At 41.2% G+C, this 21,479-nt stretch overlaps 1 protein-coding gene across 10 annotated transcripts in view; it reads right to left on the bottom strand.

The window, feature by feature from the left end:
* Positions 1-21,479, bottom strand: part of MARK2 (microtubule affinity regulating kinase 2) — a 382,575-nt gene that overhangs the window by 203,025 nt on the left and 158,071 nt on the right. For all 10 annotated transcript variants that reach the window (XM_075837219.1, XM_075837216.1, XM_075837215.1 and 7 more), the window contains 2 exons: positions 2,778-2,826; positions 660-725 (listed from right to left, as the gene is read on the bottom strand). In XM_075837219.1, the coding sequence (XP_075693334.1) occupies positions 660-725; positions 2,778-2,826 (115 nt within the window). The remainder of the gene's footprint in view (positions 1-659; positions 726-2,777; positions 2,827-21,479) is intronic.

Genomic DNA, 21,479 nt, shown 5'->3' with positions numbered 1-21,479 from the left:
GATGCTGTATGGATGGGTTTTGAAAGGTATTTTGAGGTAAAACTATATATCTTTTTAATTTCTTTCGCATTTTATTTATTTAATGTTTTACCATATACCTTCTTTAGCATTTAGGACTATTGAGGGCTCAGGAAACCAGATAATCACGGATGATAGGTATATAATGATCACATACCATTAGATTATTTTTACTAGTGCTCTGTACACAGGAACACGCAGGGAAAACAAAGATGGGGTCCTCTCTGCATGCCCTCTCGCTGCCTCCACCACAGGGAATTCCTGAAACGTCAGCAATCATGTCAGAAGTTTCCCTAGCAACCGCCCAAGCGTAGACGTAGCTGTGTTTAGGGGTTTCCATTAATATTTCAGTACCCTGTAATAGTACAGGCTCAGGTGATCAGCGTTATAGCCCGATAAAGCTGATGACACTGTGTAGGAACGTGCAGTGCCATGAAACAAAGAGTAAATTAACAGGCTAATGGCAAAAAGACAAGACGACATCATTAGCCCATTCTTTACCTTGGGTGGACAGGAAGGAGTTAATATAGCAGTAAGCAGGACCAGCATAATGATCTCAGCTTCACATGGTGTTTACATTGCGGATTACAGAAGGCATTTCCGTTATATACAGTATAATAGAAAGCAAATTAAAAACGAACCTCCGCTGGCATATTCCATTACAAGGTACAATGTCTTCTCCGTTTCTATAACTTCAAATAATTTTACTGAAATAAAAGCAAAACAAGATAATGTTAATGCCAAACTGAGATTTTTCTTTCAGACAAAAGGGAAAACATTTACACATTCGCAAATGTAACTAGGGAATTCCTATAAAAAAAACACAACTGAATTTGTTATGTATAAAAAAAACTTTAGAACTGAAAAATAAACTGAACTCGCTAAATTCTCATTGTTCTATTATTCTGCAATTTTGATTAAAGAGGCTCTGTCACCAGATTTTGCAACCCCTATCTGCTATTGCAGCAATGTAGATTACAGTAACGGTTTTATTTTTAAAAAACGAGCATTTTTGGCCAAGTTATGGCCATTTTTGTATTTATGCAAATGAGGCTTGCAAAAGTACAACTGGGCGTGTTGAAAAGTAAAACTGGGTGTGTATTATGTGCGTACATCGGGGCGTTTTTACTTCTTTTACTAGCTGGGCGCTCTGATGAGAAGTATCATCCACTTCTCTTCAGAACGCCCAGCTTCTGGCAGTGCAGATCTGTGACGTCACTCACAGGTCCTGCATCGTGTCGGCCACATCGGCACCAGAGGCTACAGTTGATTCTGCAGCAGCATCAGCGTTTGCAGGTAAGTAGCTACATCGATTTACCTGCAAACGCCGATGCTGCTGCAGAATCAACTGTAGCCTCTGGTGCCGATGTGTCCTCGCTCGTCTGTCACGATGCAGGACCTGGGGAAGTGACGTCACAGCGTGATCTCTCGAGAACACGGCTGTGTCTGCACTGCCAGAAGCTGGGCGTTCTGAAGAGAAGTGGATGATACTTCTATACACAACGCCCAGCTAGTAAAAGTAGTAAACACGCCCCGATGTACTCACATAATACACGCCCAGTTGTACTTTTGCAAGCCTCATTTGCATAAATACAAAAATGGTCATAACTTGGCCAAAAATGCTAGTTTTTTTAAAAATAAAAACGTTACTGTAATCTACATTGCAGCGCCGATCTGCTGCAATAGCAGATAGGGGTTGCAAAATCTGGTGACAGAGCCTCTTTAAAGGTGTCAGGCCCATAGTTTAAATGGTCAACATCAAGATAAAAATAGGTTGCTTTTATTTCTTGGCCACTATATTAATTTATCCCATTTGACCAGAAAAAATATTCAGATTACATAGTATTCAGATTAGGCAAATACAATGTAAATGCTACTTGCTCAAATTCATTTTTCTGTTACTGGAAAAATTTATGAAAGTTAACAGTTAGTAAAGGCCTCGTTTACATTTGCAGTAGCCAATTCTGTTGTTCTGGTCCATCAGAGGAGCAGTACCAAAAGTGTCCGTTCCACCACTGACACCACCCGCGGTCAATGGAGCCCATTGACTTTAATTGGTTCCGTCACGTTTCCGTTGGGGTGTCCTTGGTTTTACTGGAAACAATAGCGCAGAATGCTGCACTATTGTTTCTGGTATTTTCGGCCGCATCTGCGTAGGAGGCCCCTAATGGAGCCTCCAAAACAGATGTGAACAGGCCCAAAGTGTTAGGCCTCATGCACACGACCGTAGTGTTTTTCTGGTCCGCAAATTCCAGGACCGTGTTCCGTGAAATGTCCTCTGCAGTTCATCCGTATGTAATCCGCAGTTCATCCGTATGTAATCCGCAAAATGCAGATAAAAAAAAAAAAAGCCTAGGTAAAACAGGATGACGACAGAACTCATTCCCGGTCGTCGCCTAGCAACACTTCCGCAAACTGCGGTTGACACACGGAGGTGTACCCGCATTTTCCACGGGCCCATTGACTTCTATGGGCATGTCCGCATCGAATTTGCGGGCCGTAACAAGACATGTCCTGAGTTTGTGCGGCACGGATTTGCGGACATGCGGGGACCCGTGAAATCACGGATAGTGTGTATGGGCCCATAGAAATGAATGGGTCCGCAAATCTCCCGTGGATTTTCGGGGGAATTGCGTACGCAAAAACACATTCGTGTGCATGGGGCCTTAATTGTGTGGGAAACCACTCACATTTTGATAAAAAAAATCCTAAAAGTTCAAGCACTAAAAGAAAAAAAAAAAAAAAGAGACAGCTCTTACCTATGTTAGGGTGGTTCAGAACCTTCATTATTCGCACTTCTCTGAAGAGCTGTTAAAAAACAAGATCAACCGGCTAAGCAAAACCAAGAACATTGACCACAATACTATTTTGCATTGAACTCTAGTCATTTAAACCATTCGTTTTAGAAGCATATTTAAATTGTTAAGGTCACTGATCGAATAATATAACAGGTTCACATGACAGTTCTGTATACCAGAGTTTTGTATGAATTGCAATATCAGGTGAAAGGTTATGTCTGAGAGGTACAAGAGAATTGTTGAAATGATGCGCTCTCCCGACCCATAAACATGCATGCTTGGATTGGTTGCGAGTGCATGTCTATTTCTCAATAGGGCAGTGCTCGGCAAGGTGTGGCTCACCAGCTGATATGAAAATACAACTTGCAGCATGCCTTGACCTAGTTTCAGTTGAAAGTCACATATTGTGGGCCACTGCAATAGTGAAAAAATATGATCGGGTGACCGGTCCGAGCCTTCTTTCACCTGACAGCAGGTGCCGGGAGTAGGCGGAAAATGCTAGAACAACGCGTACATTAATCCCTTGGCGACATACCGCGGGGAGATTGGCCGTTTACAATGAATGTTATGGCAGCCTGGGGGCCTAATGAATGACCCAAGGTCTGCTATCTTTGTACTCATTTGAAGCTCTGCCTCTGGCAGGGCTTCAAAGCAGACTGTCAGTAACGCAATATGCTACAATACATTAGTATTGCAGTATATGATCCAATGATCGCTTGTTCAAGTCTCCTAGGGGGACTAATAAAATAAAACAAATTTAATTTATTTATTTTTTTTAAACCAAAAAAGTATTGAAACTTAAGTTAAAAAAAACCTCCCTTTTCCCATTTTTCCCCTAAAGTAATGTTGAATAAAATAAAAGTTAACATAACTGGTATTGGTGCGTCCGTAAAAGTCCAAACTATCACAATATAGCGTTGTTTAACCAGCTCGATGAACGACGGAAAAAAATTAAAATTGTAAAACACGCAAATTGTTGTTTTTTGGTCACCTTAGCTCTCAAAAAAATATACCCCATAATACCCCAAAATGATATAGGTGAAAACTACCTCACCTTCCAAAAATTAAGCCCTCACATTGCTAAATTGTAGGAAAAATAAAAAAAAGTTATGGCTCTCAGAACATGGTGACACAAAACATTTTTTTTTTAAGCAAATAGTGGTTAGTACGGTTGAAAAAAAAGACACGTCCATCAAGTTCAACCGAGGGACAGGAAAGCGAAGGGAAAAATTTTACACCATAGGAGCGAATTTTTTTTTGTTCTAGGAAATTATCTAAGCCTTTTTTAAAGGGAAGGTGTCATGACATTTTTTTATTTTTTATAATATTGCTTTTAGTATGATATTAAAATAAATTTAATTTACTTGTGTTCTAATTTTTACTTCTCTATGGGGGCTGCCATATTTTTTTTCATCTCTGTATGTGTCGATTAACGACACATACAGAGATGGAATACGGCACATACATCCCCATAGAGAATGCGAACGGGAGCGAACGTTCCATTCACTATAGCGTACGCCGTCTGTGTGGGAACGGCGCATGCGCCGCTCCCACACAGTCCAAAAGGAAGGCCTTCGGCAGAGCAACAGCCGGCGAAATTTTTATGTGGACCGGAAGCTGAGGCCGGACAGTAAAATGACTACTTCCGTCCGCGGCTTCCGGCCATATGTTCAAGGAAGCAAAGGCGCAAGGAATAGGAGCGGAGTCGGCAGGAGCAGGTAAGTTATGTTCGTGTATGTGATGTGTATTTTACGTTCGTGTATGTTTATATTATACGGTCTGCTGAGTACTGTATCTAATCGTCCTACACTGTGCAGTCGCTCAGAAAATGGCAGCACACAGTGTAGGAGGTTTGACGATTCAAACCCCCTCCTTCTCCTGGCACTAGACAGAATAAGGGAGGGGGGATTGTGTGAGAACACTAGAGAGTGTGTCTACCCCAAATTTGCAGCATAAAGCAATGAGGTTGCTTTACCACATTGACCATGCTGCAATTTTGGGAAGTACTCCCTCTAGTGCCCAGCACATGGAAATGTTATAAATTTGAATCTAATTTATAATATTTCCTGACTTGTGAAAAAATTAAAACAATGTGTAATCACTCAAATAAGAATTGTTTAAATAAGAAAAAAAAAAAATTCTAGCGACACATTCCCTTTAAAGTCATCTACTGTCCCTGCTGTGACCAGCTACTGCGGTAGACTATTCCATAGATTCACCGTTCTCACAGTAAAGAAGGCTTGTCGCCTCTGCAGGTTGAACCTTTTTTTTTTCCAGACGGAAGGAGTTCCCCCTTGTTTTTTGAGGGGGTTTTACATGGAACAGGATTTCACCATATTTTTTGTATGTGCCATTCATATATTTATACAAGTTAATCATGTCCCCCACTTAGTCGTCTTTTTTCATGGCTAAATAGGTTTAATTCTATTAATCTTTCCACATAACTTAGATTCTCCATGCCCCTTATTAGCTTCGTTGCTCTTCTTTGTATTTTTTCCAACTCCAGGGCATTCTTTCTATGAACTGGAGCCCAGAAGTGAACTGCATATTCACATGAAGTTTTTACTGCCTGACAGACGCCGTAAAAACAATACCCCTAAAAAAAATGGATTAATCACTGTTTTTTCCCCATTTCACCCCACAAATAATTTTCTTTTCAGCTTCCCAGTACATTAAAATGGTGCCATGACAAACTACAACTTGCCCTGCATAAAACAAGCCCTCATACGGCTGTGTCGACGAAGGAATAAAAAAAGTTATGGCTTTCGGAAAGCGGTGAGTAAAAAACGAAAGTGAAAAAACTGAAATTGGCCGTGTCACAAAGGGGTTAAAAGATATATACTCTATAAGCCTATAAGCCATATACTCCATTCACAATGCACTACATCTAGTAGGAGTATAACATAGTGTTCAATTGTACACTGAAGAATCACAAAAACTCCAGAAGGATCAGTTTTCTTTATTAACCAATATTGAGAACAGACAGATTAAAGAATCAAAGAAACCCTAGAGGCACAGCTGAAAAATAATTAATTTTCTCTAGAATTCATCTTTTTATACTATTATTTTAATGAAAAGTAGTACGCACCCCCCTCAAAACGTACACTTAAGGCCTCATGCACACGACAACAGCCATGTGCACGGCCGTGATTTTCAGGTCGGTCGGCAGCGGAGTGTCACCCACAAGCCGTCCGCAAACCACGGGCCGTGCACATGGCGGCGTCCATTATTTCCTATGAGCCTGGACCGCAGAACACGGCCATAATAAGACATGCCCATTCTTTCTGCGGTCCGTGCTCCTGGAATTCTCCCGTCGATTTTCGGGGGAATTGCGGCCGCAAAAGCACGTTCGTGTGCATGGGGCCTAACAGCTGCCCACTTTTCAGTACATGTGGTGACCTTTGAAGTATCAGTTATACTTGACAATAATTATGCCTAAAACCAGATGTCTACTTTTGTCTTTATTATATCAATATCACCCATTATGACCAAAACCAAAAAATATATTTTGCCACTCTTATCCGCTACGGTGGATAAGGTGGCAGCACAGAGAAACCTTGTAATCTGTCCTGCCACGTTCAAAATAGTCACTACCAAACTTAAAAGATTTTATTTTCATCTCTTCATCCTGAGGGCATGACCAGTTCTGCATACTCTGTCCGCATCAATGGCGCACAGAATCTGCGTTGCAGATTCTGTTGCGGCTCTGCCTAAAATGGGCATTAAATTGATGTGGACTAGCTGTCGCGTATTGAGGTGAAAGTACTTCCCTTCTCTCTATCAGTGCAGGATAGAGAGAAGGGACAGCCCTTTCCCTAGTAAAAGTAAAAGAAATTCATACTTACCCGGCCGTTGTCTTTCAACATCCAGCCCTACCTCCATGGATGACGCTACAGTCCATGTGACCGCTGCAGCCTGACTGGAGGTAGAAGCAGGGAGATCTCGGTAAGTAGGAACTTTATTTTTTTTACAGGTTGATGTATATGGTGATCGGAAGTCACTGTCCAGGGTGCTGAAACAGTTACTGCCGATCGCTTAACTCTTTCAGCACCCTGGACAGTGACTATTTACTGACGTCGCCTAGCAACGCGCCCGTAATTACGGGTGCACACACGTAGTCACCCGTAATTACGGGAGCCCCATTGACTTCCTCAGTCTGGCCGTAGACCTAGAAATACATAGGTCCAGCCAGAATGAAGAAATGTCATGTTAGTAAAACCAATACGCTACGCAGCACACACAACATCTGCGGACTTCATTGCGGAATTTTGAATCTCCATTGAAGTCAATGGAGAAATTCCGCAATGAGTCCGCAACAAGTCCGCTACACGTCCGCAACAACCAGTGTATGCTGCGGAAACCAAATTCCGCAACCGCAGCCTATGCTCCGCAGTGGAATTGTCCGCAACATGTAAACAAACCCAACTAAAAAGCTGTGGAAAGCAATGGAGAAACGTGTACGCTGCGGATTTCCGCTGTGGACTGTCCGCAGCGGAATTCCAGAGCAATTCCGCCACGTCTGGTCATGCCCTGAGGTAGACTGCGACAACTAGCAGTAACAACATTTTAATTTAGTGGGGGGAATTTAATAAAATTGGCGTTTCACAAGCCAATCTAAATATAAAAAGCGATGGAGGAAGATCTGCCTAATTTATTTTAAGGAGCATGCTTTTAATAAATTAGGAACATCTCTGGCCGTCTGTGCACCAGAAAGGGAAGTCTCCGCCAGCCACGAGCTGGCGTAGAATTATGCTAAAATTTAGGTCAGCTGCTGGCATAAATTATAGTAAATTTGTTGTGCCTTGGGTGGCCCAAAACTTGCGCTAAGCCCCACCCACTTTAAAAAATTGCCAAAGGAGTGATAACAAAAAGTGTCAAACGATTGCACAAATTCACAGGTTTTTTTTTTTACACTGGCGTACAGCCATTGATCAATTTCCTGTAGCGTATTATTGAAAAACATGAGTACTTGATGTGCACAAATATGGATTTACTGCAGCATGGCAAAATGTCACGGTGTCCATGTCATTAAAAGTCTTATCTACTGCAACACAATTAAGGATTTAAAACAGTAGCAAATCTGAAGATAGAGGCATAGTTTAACCCCTTCCCGCTTTGGCCACTTTTGACCTTCCTGACAAAGCCTCATTTTTCAAATCTGACATTTGTCACTTTATGTGGTAATAACTTCAGAATGCTTTTACCTATATAAGCGATTCTGAGACTGTTTTCTCGTGACGTATTGGACTTTATGTTACTGTTAAAATTTGCTCAGTACATTTAGTATTTAATTGTGAAAACCACCAAAATTTCGTGAAATATTGCAAAAATTAGCATTTTTTTCTAAATTTAAATGTATCTGCTTGTAAGTTAGGCTTTTATACCACACAGAATTTTTGCTACTTAAAGAGGCTCTGTCACCAGATTCTCAAATCCCTATCTCCTATTGCATGTGATCGGCGCTGCAATGTAAATAACAGAAACGTTTTTTTTTGTTTTTTTTAAAAACGTTCATTTTTGACCAAGTTATGAGCTAATTTATATATATATATGCAAATGAGGTTTGAAATGGACAACTGGGTGTTTTTTTTTTTCGTTATGTCCAACTGGGCGTGTATTGTGTTTTTAACTGTACCACAATAACAATTGTTTGGTCACTTCACCTCCCAAAAAATGGAATAAAAAGAGATCAAAAAGTCGCATGTACCTAAAAATGGTACTGATCAAAACTACAGTTCGTTACGCAAAAAATAAGTCCTCGCACGGCTTTTTTGATTGAAAAATAAAAACTTTCTGGCTCTTAGAATAAGGTAACACAAAAAGTGAATGATTTCTTACAAAACGTATTTTATTGTGCAAAAGCCATAAGACATAAAAAAAAACTATAAACATCTGGTATCGCCGTAATCATATCGCCCCGCAGAATAAAGTGAATATGTCATTTATAGCGCACGGTGAACGCTGTAAAAAAAATAGAATAAAAAAACAATAGTAGAATTGCTGTTTTTTAGTCACCACGCCACCTAAAAATAGAATAAAACTGATCAAAAAGCCGCATGCACCCCAAGAAAACTACAATGAATTCCTCAAGGGGTCTAGTTTCCAAATTGGGGTCACTTTTGGGGGGTTTCCAATGTTTTGGCACCACAAGACCTCTTCAAACCGGACATGGTGCCTAATAAAAAAGAGGTCTCAAAATCCACTAGGTGCTCCTTTGCTCCGGAGGCCGGTGCTTCAGTCCATTACCGCACTAGGGCCACATGTGGGATATTTATCAAAACTGCAGAATCTGGGCAATACGTATTACGTTGCGTTTCTCTGATAAAACCTTTTGTGTTATAAAAAAAATGGAATAAAGAGGATTTTCTGACAAATAAAAAAAAAGTAAATTTCACCTCTACTTTGCTCTAAATTTCTGTGAAACACCTAAAGGGTTCATAAACTTTCTAAATGCTGTTGTAAATACTTTGAGGGGTCTAGTTTCTAAAATGGGGTGTTTGATAGGGGTTTCTAATATATGGGCCCCTCAAAGCAACTTCAGAACTGAACTGGAACCTAAAAAAATAAATAAATGAGGCAATACTTCGCTTCTTACATTATACTGATAATGAGCCGTGCCCACCCCGAGATGGCCCCAGTTTTGACCGTTTGTATAAACGGAGACCCCTATTAGACCGTTTTAGTGCCCGGTTTTCCCAAGCATACACCCCCGAGAAGTGTATTTCTATTGATGAGTCCCTGGTACATTTTAAAGGGAGGGTTCAATTCCGCGAGTACCTGCCGGGTAAGAGGGCAAGGTATGGCATGAAGATGTATAAGCTGTGCGAGAGTGCATCAGGGTATACCTACAGATTTAGGATATATGAAGGAAAGGCCACCCCCAAACCAGACTGCATCCTGGACTACAATAGGTACATGGGAGGGATGGACTTGTCAAATCAAGTCCTGAAGCCCTACAGCGCCATGCGATGTGGTATAAGAAGCTGGCCGGGCACATCATACAGATGGCTTTGTACAATGCGTACGTGCTACGTCGATGTGCAGGCCAGAGGGGAACTGTCCTGGAATTTCAAGATCTAATCTTTAGGGACCAGGAAGGGGGGGCACCCAGTACTTCTGGAAGCGAGGCCACACGCATCGTACCAGGGCAACACTTTCCAGGAGAAGTTCCCCAAACCGGTGGAAAGGGAAAGAGTCAAAAAGGGTGCAGAGTCTGCTATAAGAGGGGGATAAGGAAGAACACAATATACCAATGTGACACGTGTCCCGAAAAACCAAGGCTCTGTATAAAAGATTGTTTTAAAATGTATCATACATCCCTTGATTTTTTTATTTACCCTGATGCACTCCGCACAGCTTACCCCCCTCATCTTTCCCTTCTGAGCCCTGCCGTATGCCCAGGCAGCTGATAACAGCCACATGTAGGGTATTGCCGTACCCAGGAGAACCCACATTTGCAGGTAAGTAGCTACATCGACTTACCTGCAAACGCCGATGCTGCTGCAGAATCATCTGTAGCCTCTGGTGCCGACACGATGCAGGACCTGTGAGTGACGTCACAGTGCTGCACTGCCAGAAGCTGGGCGTTGTGAAGAGAAGTGGATGACACTTCTATACACAACGCCCAGCTAGTAAAAGTAGTAAACACGCCCCGATGTACGCACATAATACACGCCCAGTTGTACTTTTACTTTTCAACACGCCCAGTTGTACTTTTGCAAGCCTCATTTGCATAAATACGAAAATGGTCATAACTTGGCCAAAAATGCTCGTTTTTTTAAAATAAAAACGTTACTGTAATCTACATTGCAGCGCCGATCTGCTGCAATAGCAGATAGGGGCTGCAAAATCTGGTGACAGAGCCTCTTTAAGGGGTTAATGTTAATCAAGTGTCCTGATAATGAATACACATGACCATCCAGCTTGGACGTCATGTGTATTCAGAATCCTGACACTTCTGAATCTTTTCTGTGAGATTTCCAGCAAGTGAAACAAAATCTCGTTTACCTCCGTAATCTCGCGAGATTTCGTTTCTCTTGCTAGAAATCTCAAAGAAAAGATTCAGAAGTGTCAGGATTCGGAATACACATGACGTCCAGGCTGGATGGTCATGTGTATTCATTATCAGGACACTTGATTAACGTTAATCTCGGTTTATGTGGCTGTACATCGCTGCTGTGTAAATGAATGTATGATGCTGACTTGTCACGGATTGGTCAGCGTCATACACGTAAACACGCCCAGTTAAAAACCCAATACACGCCCAGTTGGACATAACCAAAAAAAACGCCCAGTTGTCCATTTCAAAGCTCATTTGCATAGATATAAAATTGCTCATAACTTGGCCTAAATGAATGTTTTAAAAAATAAAAAAACGTTACTGTTATCTACATTGCAGCGCCGATCACATGCAATAGGAGATAGGGATTTGAGAATCTGGTGACAGAGCCTCTTTAACATCCCCATATATCTACTTTAGATTGGCATAATTTTTTGAACATCCGTTTATTTTTCTGGGATGTTACAAGGCTTAGAACTTTAGCAGCAATTTCTCAAATTTTCAAGAAAATTTCAAAAGGCTATTTTTTTAGGGACCAGTTCAGTTGTGAAGTGGCTTTTAGGGCCTTATATATTAGAAACCCCCAATAAAGTCACCCCATTTTAAAAATTCAACCCCTCAAAGTATTCAAAACAGCATTTAGAAAGATTCTTAAACCTTTAGACGTTTCACACGAATAAAACCAATGTAGAGGTGAAATTTACAAATTGCAGAAATTTATTTTTAAATAAATTTTTTAAGTAACGCAAAGTTTTACCAGAGAAACACAACTTAATATTTATTGCACAGGTTGCGCAGTTTTAGGAAATATCCCACCTGTGACCCAAGTGTGCTATTGGACTGAAGCACCAGCCTCAGACACAAAAGAGCACCTAGTGGATTTTAGGCCATCATTTTTATTAAAATATATTTTAGGCACCATGTCAGGTTTGAAGGGCTCTTGCGGTGCCAAAACAGTGGAAATCCTCAAACTGACCCCATTTGGGAAACTACACCCCTTAAGGTAATTATCTAGGGTTATTGTGAGCATTTTGACACCACAGGTTTATTGCAGAAATTATTGAAAGTAGGCCGCGAAAATCTACATTCTTTCAAAGACAATGTAGCTTCAGCTAATTTTTTCTCATTTCCACAAGGACTAAAGGAGAAAAAGACCACAACATTTGTAAAGCAATTTCTTCTGAGTAAAACTATACCCCACATGTGGTCATAAACGGCAGTTTGGACACAGGGCAGGGCGTAGACGTGAAAGAGCGCCGTTTGGCTTTTGGAGCTCAAATTTAGCTGGAATGGTTTGCGGAGCCCATGTCGCATTTGCAAAGCCCCTGAAAACATTGAAAACGCCCAAAAAGTGACTCCATTTAGAAAACTACACCCCTTGAGGAATTCATCTAGTGAGCATTTTGACCTCACAGGTGTTTCATAGATTTTATTAGCATTGGGCAGTGAAAATAAAAACAATCCTTTTTCTTCAATAAGACATAGCTTTAGCTCAAGAACCCCAACATCTGTAAAGCAACTTCTCTGGAGTACGGAAATACCCCATATGTGGTCATAAACTGTTTGGGCACACGGCAAAGATCAGAAGGGAAGGAGCGCCATTTGGCTTTTGGAGCACAGATTTTGCTGGATTGGTTTCTTGACACGTCACTTTTGCAAAGTCCCTAATGTACCAGTACAGTGGAAACTCCCCAAAAGGGACCATTGAGGAATAAATCTAGGGGTGTAGTGAGCATTTTGACCCACAGGTGTTTCATATATTTTATTTGAATTGGGCAGTGAAAATAAAAATTTAATTTTATTCCAATAAGACATAGCTTTAGCTCAAAACTTTTCATTTTCTCAAAACTAAAAGGAGAAAAAGAACCCCAACATTTGTAAAGCAATTTCTCCCAAGTATGGCAATACCCCATATGTGGTCATAAACTGCTTTTTGGGCAAACGGCAGGGCTCAGAAGGGAAGCAGCGGTATTTTGCTATTGGGAGTGCAGATTTTGCTGGATTGGTTTCTGGTCTCTATGTCGCATTTGCAAAGTCCCTGTGGGACCAAAACAGTGGAAACCCCCAGAAGTGACCCCATTTTGGAAACTACACCCCTCAAGGTATTCACCTAGGGGTGTAGTGAGCATGTTAACCCCGCAGGTGTTTTGCAGAAATTGGTGTGCACTCGATGTTTCAGAGTGAAAATGTGATTTTGTTTTCCATTGATATGCGGGGCCCAGCTTGTGCCACCATAACAAGACAGCTCTCTAATTATTATGCTGTGTTTCCCGGTTTTAGAAACACCCTACATGTGGCCCTAATCTTTTGCATGGACATTCGACAGGGCTCAGGAGTGAGAGTACCATGCGAAATTGAGGCCTAATTTGGCGACTTACAAAGTATTGGTTCACAATTGCAGAGGCCCTGATGTGAAATAAAAAAAACCCTGAGAAGTGACCCATTTTTAGAAACGACACCCCACAGGTCTATTCCATAAATGAATGCGCTGCGGATAGTGCAAAGTAAAAATTATAATTTTTCACCAGATATCCCAATTCAGTGGCAAATATGTCATGCCCAGCTTATACCACTGTAGACAAACACACACCCCAAAAATTGTTAAAAGGGTTCTCCCGGGTAGGACGGTGCCATATATGTGGAAGTAAACTGCTGTTTGGGTACACTTTAGGGCTCAGAATGGAGGGAGCGTCATTTGGCTTTTGAAGCGTAGATTATGTGGGGGTACATGTAAGCTGGGCAGAGTACATCAGGGGCATAGTCAGGTGGTATAATAATGGGGTAAACCATAAAATAATCCATAGAGGTGTGTTACGCTGTGAAGCAATCCTTTCTGCACAGGCCAGTGTTGCACTGATAAATGGTGTCCTTTCTTATCCCCCTTTTGGTCCACACTCCGCACCTTTGCAGTTTGGGGAATTTTGCTGGGAAGTGTTGTCCTAGTATAATACGGGCACCCTCGCTTCCAGCAATGGGCCCTCCCCTTCCTGGTTCCCTAATTTTAGGGCCCCAATAAATCGCATCTTGAAACAGATGAAATGTTCCCCTCTGATCTGCACAACCGCATATTTTTATTTCCTGACTTATTGGAGCCTTAACTAATTTTATTTTTTGATAGACGTAGTGGCATGAGGGCTGTTTTGTTGCGGGACAAGCTGTAATTATTATTGGTACCATTTTGGGGTACATGCGACTTTTTGATCACTTTTTATCCTATTTTTTGGGAGGCAAGGTGACCAAAAAACAGCAATTCTGGCATAGTTTTGTTTAATACAGAGTTCACCACGCGTCACAAATTACATGTTAACTTTATTCTGCAGGTCAGTACGATTCCGGCGATACCAAATTTATAGCACTTTATGTTTTACAACTTCTTGCCCAATAAAATCACTTTTGTAAAAAGAATGTATTGTATTCGCCATGTTGTGAGAACCATTACTTTTTAATCTCGGTCGACGGAGCTGTATGAGGGCTGTTTTCTGCAAGACGAGCTATAGTTTTTATAGGTAATATTTTGGATACATGCGACTTTTTGATCACTTTTTATTTCAGTTTTTGTAGGGCAAAGTGACCAAAAAAAAAACGAATTCTGGCAGTTTTTTATTACGCCGTTCACCACATGGAATAAAGAACAGAATATTTTTATAGTTTAGGCCGTTGCGGTCACGGCGATACCAAATATGTATGGTTTATTAATTTTTTTCAATAATAAAGGACTTGACAAGGGAAAAAGGGCTATTGTGTTTTATTTTATTACTTGAAACTTTTATAATATTTTTTACACTTTTCTTTAGTCCCACTAGGGGACTTGAAGGTCCAACTGTCAGATTTTTTTTCTAATACATTGCACTACCTATTATTAGACGCAGGACACATGAATGTTAGGGTGGGAAGCAGAAATCGCAACGACCCACTACATTTATTGAAGATAAAGACTCCAAATCATATATATAAAAAAGAGAAATTGAAGTCCATAGATATCAAACAGGTTTTAAAAAGTAGAAAATCTTTATTATAAGTCAAAACATGAGAATCTAAAACATGTTCTACTTTTTACATTGTTCTTACTTTTACTTCTCTATGGGGGCTGCCATTTTTTTTTTTTCATCTCTGTATGTGACACATACAGAGATGGAATACGGCACATACAACCCCATAGAGAATGCGAACGGGAGCCATTCCATTCTCTGAAGCGTACGCCGTCTGTGTGGGAACAGCGCATGCGGTGCTCCAACACAGACCAAAACGAAGCTCGTTCGCAGAGCGAAATCCGGCGCTATTTTCATGTGGACCGGAAGCCGCTGCCGGACAGTAAGATGACGACTTCCGGCCGCGGCTTCCGGTCATATGTTTAAGGAAGTGAAGGCGCAAGGAATAGGAGCGCAGGCGGCAGGAGAAGGTAATTTATGTTTGTGTATGTGATGTGTGTATTATGTTTGTGTATGTTCGTGATATACTGTCTGCTTAGCACTCTATCTAATCCTCCTACACTGTGCAGTCGCTCAGAAAATGGCGGCACACAGTGTAGGAGGTTTGAAGATTCTGGCATTAGCCAGAGGAAGGGAGGGGGGATTGTGTGAGGACACTAGAGAGAGTGTGTCTACCCCGTATTTGCTGCATAAAGCAATGAGGTTGCTTTACCACATTGACCATGTTGCAATTTTGGGAACTGCTCCCTCTAGTGCCCAGCACATGGAAATGTTATAATATTTCCTGACTTGTGAAAAAATGAAAACAATGTGTAATCACTTAAATAATAATTGTTTAACTAAGAAAATAAATAAATTCTAGCGACACATTCCCTTTAAAAACGCATGTGTAAAAGAGTTGTATGTACTAACATAGCGCTTTACCAATTATGTAAATGAAAAGCGTAATCAAGCGTTTTTTGGCATGTAAAATGCGCCAAAAAACTGAGTCAAATACACGCCATGTGAACCTGACAACTGAAAAGTCGATCACCACAGGGGCTTCCCTCTTGACTTTCATTGTTCTTAGCCATTTGGTGTCCTATAGCTTCTACCAGCGGCATTGTTAAAAGCTCTCCCAAAATCGGAGCTGGACAATGCTTAGCAATTTGAAGACACCTTTTCCTGGCTTGTAGCCAAAAATAGGTAGGGAGGGGGGCTGAGTCTCCCTCCCACATTTACAGCAGCTGTGAGTCAGGTTGCTTTCCCTTATTCACTTTGCTGTAATTATGGGAAGTGCTCCCTCTGGTAGCCAACATAGGAAAACATGTCAAATTATTATTTAATTTTTAATACTAAACACCATGTGGAAGAAAAAAAAACAATACAGCAAAAAAAAAAAAAAAAAATACGTAAAAAATAATAAAAATAAGTCACTTTTAAAAAAAAGTAATTCGCAACACATTCCCTTTAAAGGAGTTAATGGTGGGGATCTAAGCCAACGTCGGTCCCCGCCATTACAGAAGGGTGTCAGCTGTAAGATACAGCTGACATCCGGGGATGACTCCGCTTCTGAGCCAGTGCCATGCATTTCTCGTAAGTATATGACATTTTGCGGGAAGCACTAGCTTTCCATGACATATACTTACGACAAATGTCAGGAAGGGGTTACATTTTGCGCTAAGACATTCAAAAATATTTATCCCAAAAACATAGATAAGATGCCCTGCCTTAAGGCATTATTCAGACGAATGATGTTCACATACATGTGCTGTCCGAGTGTATAACTGACTGGACACTGACACATTAAAGTCAGTGGGCCAATTCACATGTCCAATTTTCTGAATTGATCGTTGATAAAATTGCAGCGTGCACTACTTTAAAGAGGCTCTGTCACCAGATTTTGCAACCCCTATCTGCTATTGCAGCAGATAGGCGCTGCAATGTAGATTACAGTAACGTTTTTATTTTAAAAAAACGAGCATTTTTGGCCAAGTTATGACCATTTTCGTATTTATGCAAATGAGGCTTGCAAAAGTACAACTGGGCGTGTTGAAAAGTAAAAGTACAACTGGGCGTGTATTATGTGCGTACATCGGGGCGTGTTTACTACTTTTACTAGCTGGGCGTTGTGTATAGAAGTGTCATCCACTTCTCTTCACAACGCCCAGCTTCTGGCAGTGCAGCACTGTGACGTCACTCACAGGTCCTGCATCGTGTCGGCACCAGAGGCTACAGATGATTCTGCAGCAGCATCGGCGTTTGCAGGTAAGTCGATGTAGCTACTTACCTGCAAATGCTGATGCTGCTGCAGAATCATCTGTAGCCTCTGGTGCCGACACGATGCAGGACCTGTGAGTGACGTCACAGTGCTGCACTGCCAGAAGCTGGGCGTTGTGAAGAGAAGTGGATGACACTTCTATACACAACGCCCAGCTAGTAAAAGTAGTAAACACGCCCCGATGTACGCACATAATACACGCCCAGTTGTACTTTTACTTTTCAACACGCCCAGTTGTACTTTTGCAAGCCTCATTTGCATAAATACGAAAATGGTCATAACTTGGCCAAAAATGCTCGTTTTTTAAAAATAAAAACGTTACTGTAATCTACATTGCAGCGCCTATCTGCTGCAATAGCAGATAGGGGCTGCAAAATCTGGTGACAGAGCCTCTTTAAATCAGATTCTTCCACTAGACTCGCCCATTCAAGTCAATAGGTCAGTGAAAAAAAACTGACAGCACACGGATGCCATCCAAGTGTAGCCAGTTTTTCACCGATGGGTCGTTAGCAGATAGTAAATAGAAAGCAGAAAGTACTGCCGGAGCACATCAGTTTCAGGCCGAATTCAGACGGCCATTAAAAAAACAGCTGTCACATGGATGCATGTATTTCAATGGGGTCGTTCACACAGCCGTTGTTTCTACGGACCGTGTAAAGGGTCTGTTGAAAAATAGAACATGTCCTATTTTGTTACATTTTCACAGATCCCTCCATAGGCTCAAGCCTATGGGGATCTGTGAAAACAGGACCCGCACGGGAGCAGCTCTGACGTGAAAAATGGCAGTTCGGAATTCGGCCTTAGGCTACATTCAGACGAACGTGCAAGACTTGCACGCATAAAAAAAAGCAGAGTTTCTCCTACATTTCATGTCCGTTGTGCATTGACATCAGTGTGCTTTGCGTGTGGCATGTGTTTTCACGTCGGTGCAAGCACTTATTTTTTTGTTTTTTTTAATTTATTTCTCTGCTTTTCTATGTAACGGATGTGTGAATGTGAAGTTGTCCGTGTGCTGTCCGAGGTTTTCACGCACCCATAGACTTCAATGGGCAACTAGGTGTGCAAAAACGCACCAAAATAGGACATGCAGTGAGTTTCATGCAACGGACACTTGCTGTGTGAAAAACAACGCATGTGTGAATAGCCCCATTAAAATGAATGGGTCCGTGTTCGGTCATTTATTTCAACGCACAGCACACGGACGAGTATTACGCACGTCTGAATGAGCCCTCCGGTTGTGTGTGAAATCGGCCGTAGAAAACAGGCGTGTTTCACAGCAGATTTGCACACGTGTAGGACCCGTTTTCACAGATCCCTCATGGACTTGAGTCTACTGAGTGATCCATGAAAACTGACAAAAATAGGACAAGTCCAATTTTTTCACGGGGCCCTTCACACCGTTAAAACAAAGCCCGTGTAAAAAGCCCCATCGAAATACATGTGTCCGTACGATTTACACTGTCGTCTGAATAAGCCCTTACACCGACATTAAAAACGGATGATCACGGACGCTACACTGAAAGGGGGCCTTTCACATCTGGTTAAGGGCTTTCATCACAGATGCCACGGTTTTTGCTAGATAAAAACCATGACAGAGACCCGAGGGAACCCATTAAAGTCAATGAGTTCCGTCGGGCGCAGTTGGTTTCCATAATGCAATGGATCGCAAGCTGCCGGTATTCTCATTGTTCTGCTGCTATGATGCAGCAGAAAAACTGAACTGGAACGCAAATGTGAACGAGCCTTAAGGACTGCCTTATCATTTTTTTCTGGCATTTTGAAGTGCATTAAAAAAATGTATGTTAAAGTTCCAGAGTTTTGTAAAATAGAACAGCGTTTCATATAAAAAAAAATTTTTACAAAAAAAAGCCTATGGGGGAAAAAGCCCCCCTTCCCCCAAAAAAACACACACCAAGAGCATGCTGATTTTTTTTAAAAAATGCCACTGACTAAAAAAAAGCAACAGGAAACTCCAGAAACCAAAACAGTTATATGTAGAACATTTTATATTTCAGTACAGACTTTAATGTAAGATCTGGCCAAACTAAAAGAAAACACAAAAAAACACAGCTAAAAACACCATTATAAACACAATTATAAACCACCACTAAAAAAGCAGTGTGAGAATCTAGCCTTAAAGGGGTTTGCCAGGAATACATTTTATTTTTATTTTAACCCAATGTGACATGTACAATTACTTTCCTAATATATTGTTTGTAAATTTTTATTTTCCGGCGACGTTCCGTATCTTTGCTCAGCCAGCACTTCCCTGTCTATTACCCTCAACATCCCTGTCTATTACCCCCTATCATTCCTGTATACAACTGCCATCATCCCGGTATAGGTATGTTGGGGGGTTATACACAGGCACGTGGGGGGTTATACACAGGCACGTTGGGGGGGTTATACACAGGCACGTTGGGGGGGTTATACACAGGCACGTTGGGGGGTTATACACAGGCACGTTGGGGGGTTATACACAGGCACGTTGGGGGGTTATACACAGGCACGTTGGGGGGTTATACACAGGCACGTTGGGGGGTTATACACAGGCACGTTGGGGGGTTATACACAGGCACGTTGGGGGGTTATACACAGGCATGTTGGGGGGGTTATACACAGGCATGTTGGGGGGGTTATACACAGGCATGTTAGGGATAATTTACAGGGATGATGGCGGTTATACACAGGGATGTTGGGGGTAATACATAGGGATGATGGCAGTTATATGCAGGGATGATGGGGGCTATATACAGGGATGATGGGGTTTTATCATCCCTGTGTATTACCCCATTATCGATGCATATACCCTGTGATCCCTGTGTATTACCCCCAACATCCCTGTATATAACCCCAATCCTCGTTAGATAATTACTGTGTATGTGGGACAGTGCAGGGAGCTGTGTCACTAATTAGAGCAGGGAATGACCAGTGAAAATAAAGGGGCGTGGCAATATGCAAATAGCCGAGATGCTGTGGATGGAGGAAGGGGGTATGTAAGCTGTCTCCTCAGTTGTAGCAAGACATCATGGGTATGGTGGGTTACAAGACAGGAAACAGCCAGGACCAGAAGCAAGGGATGTAAACAAACAGTAAGAGCGGCAGTGACAATGGAGATCAAACAGAAACTGGTTAGAAAGCATGTAGGGGGTTTTAGGGAAGTTTAGAAAATAGTTTTTTCCAGGCCAACCCATTTAAAGGAGCTTTCCCATAATCATCATTTATCTCCTATCCACAGTATAAAAGTGATAAATGTCTGATCCAAAGAACGGTAGTCCCCAAGTGCATGGCGTGGTACTGCGCACGATGATGATCATGGGAAAATCTCTTTAACCCCTTCAGGACTGAGCCTGTTTTGGCCTTCAGGACGAAGCAGATTTTTCAAATCTGACGTGTCACTTTATGTGGTAATAACTCTGGAATGCTTTTACCTATCCAAGCGATTCTGAGACTGTTTTCTCGTGACATATTGTACTTTATCTTAGTGAAAAAATTTGGTTGATAAATTCAATATTTATTTGTAAAAAACACCAAGATTTGGAGAAAATTTGCAAAAATTAGCATTTTTCTAAATTTAAATGTATCTGCTTGTAAAACAGATAGTAATACCACACAAAATAGTTACTAGTTAACATTTCCCATATGTCTACTTTAGTTTGGCATCGTTTTTTGAACATTCTTTTATTTTTCTAGGACGTTACAGGACTTAGAACTTTAGCAGCGATTTCTCATATTTTCAAGAAAATTTCAAAAGGTGATTTTTACAAGGACCAGTTCAGTTCTGAAGTGGCTTTGAGGGCTTTATATATTAGAAAGTCCCCATAAATCACCCCATTTTGAAAACTGCACCCCTCAAAGTATTCAAAACAGCATTCAGAAAGTGTTTTAACCCTTTAGGCGTTTCACAGGAATTAAAGCAAAGTAGAGGTGAAAGTTACAAATTTCATTTTTTTTTTTTACAAAATTCATTTGTAATACATTTTTTTCTATACCACAGAAGGTTTTACCCGAGAAATGTAACTTATTATTTATTGCCCAGATTCTGCGGTTTTTAGAAATATCCCACATGTGGCCCTAGTGCGCTAATTTACTGAAACACCGGCTTCAGAAGCAAAGGAGCACCTAGTGGATTTTGGGGCCTCCTTTTTTTTAGCATATATTTTAGGTACCACGTCAGGTTTGAAGAGGTCTTGTGGGGCCAAAACAATAAAGACCCCCAAAAGTGACCTCATTTTGGAAACTACACCCCTCAGGGAATTTATCTAGGGGTATAGTTAGCATTTTGAACACACAGTTTTTTTGCTAAATTTATTTGAATTAGTATGTGAAGATGAACATTTTTTCAAGGAATAAAAGAGAAAAAACAGCACAACATATGTAAAGCAATTTCTCCCGATTATAGCAATACCCCATAT

The sequence above is a fragment of the Rhinoderma darwinii genome, chromosome 9 (assembly GCF_050947455.1).
Source record: "Rhinoderma darwinii isolate aRhiDar2 chromosome 9, aRhiDar2.hap1, whole genome shotgun sequence".
Lineage (NCBI taxonomy): Eukaryota > Metazoa > Chordata > Amphibia > Anura > Rhinodermatidae > Rhinoderma > Rhinoderma darwinii.
The sequence above is the reverse complement of the archived record's forward strand: the minus strand, read 5'-3'. Positions and strand labels throughout refer to the sequence as shown.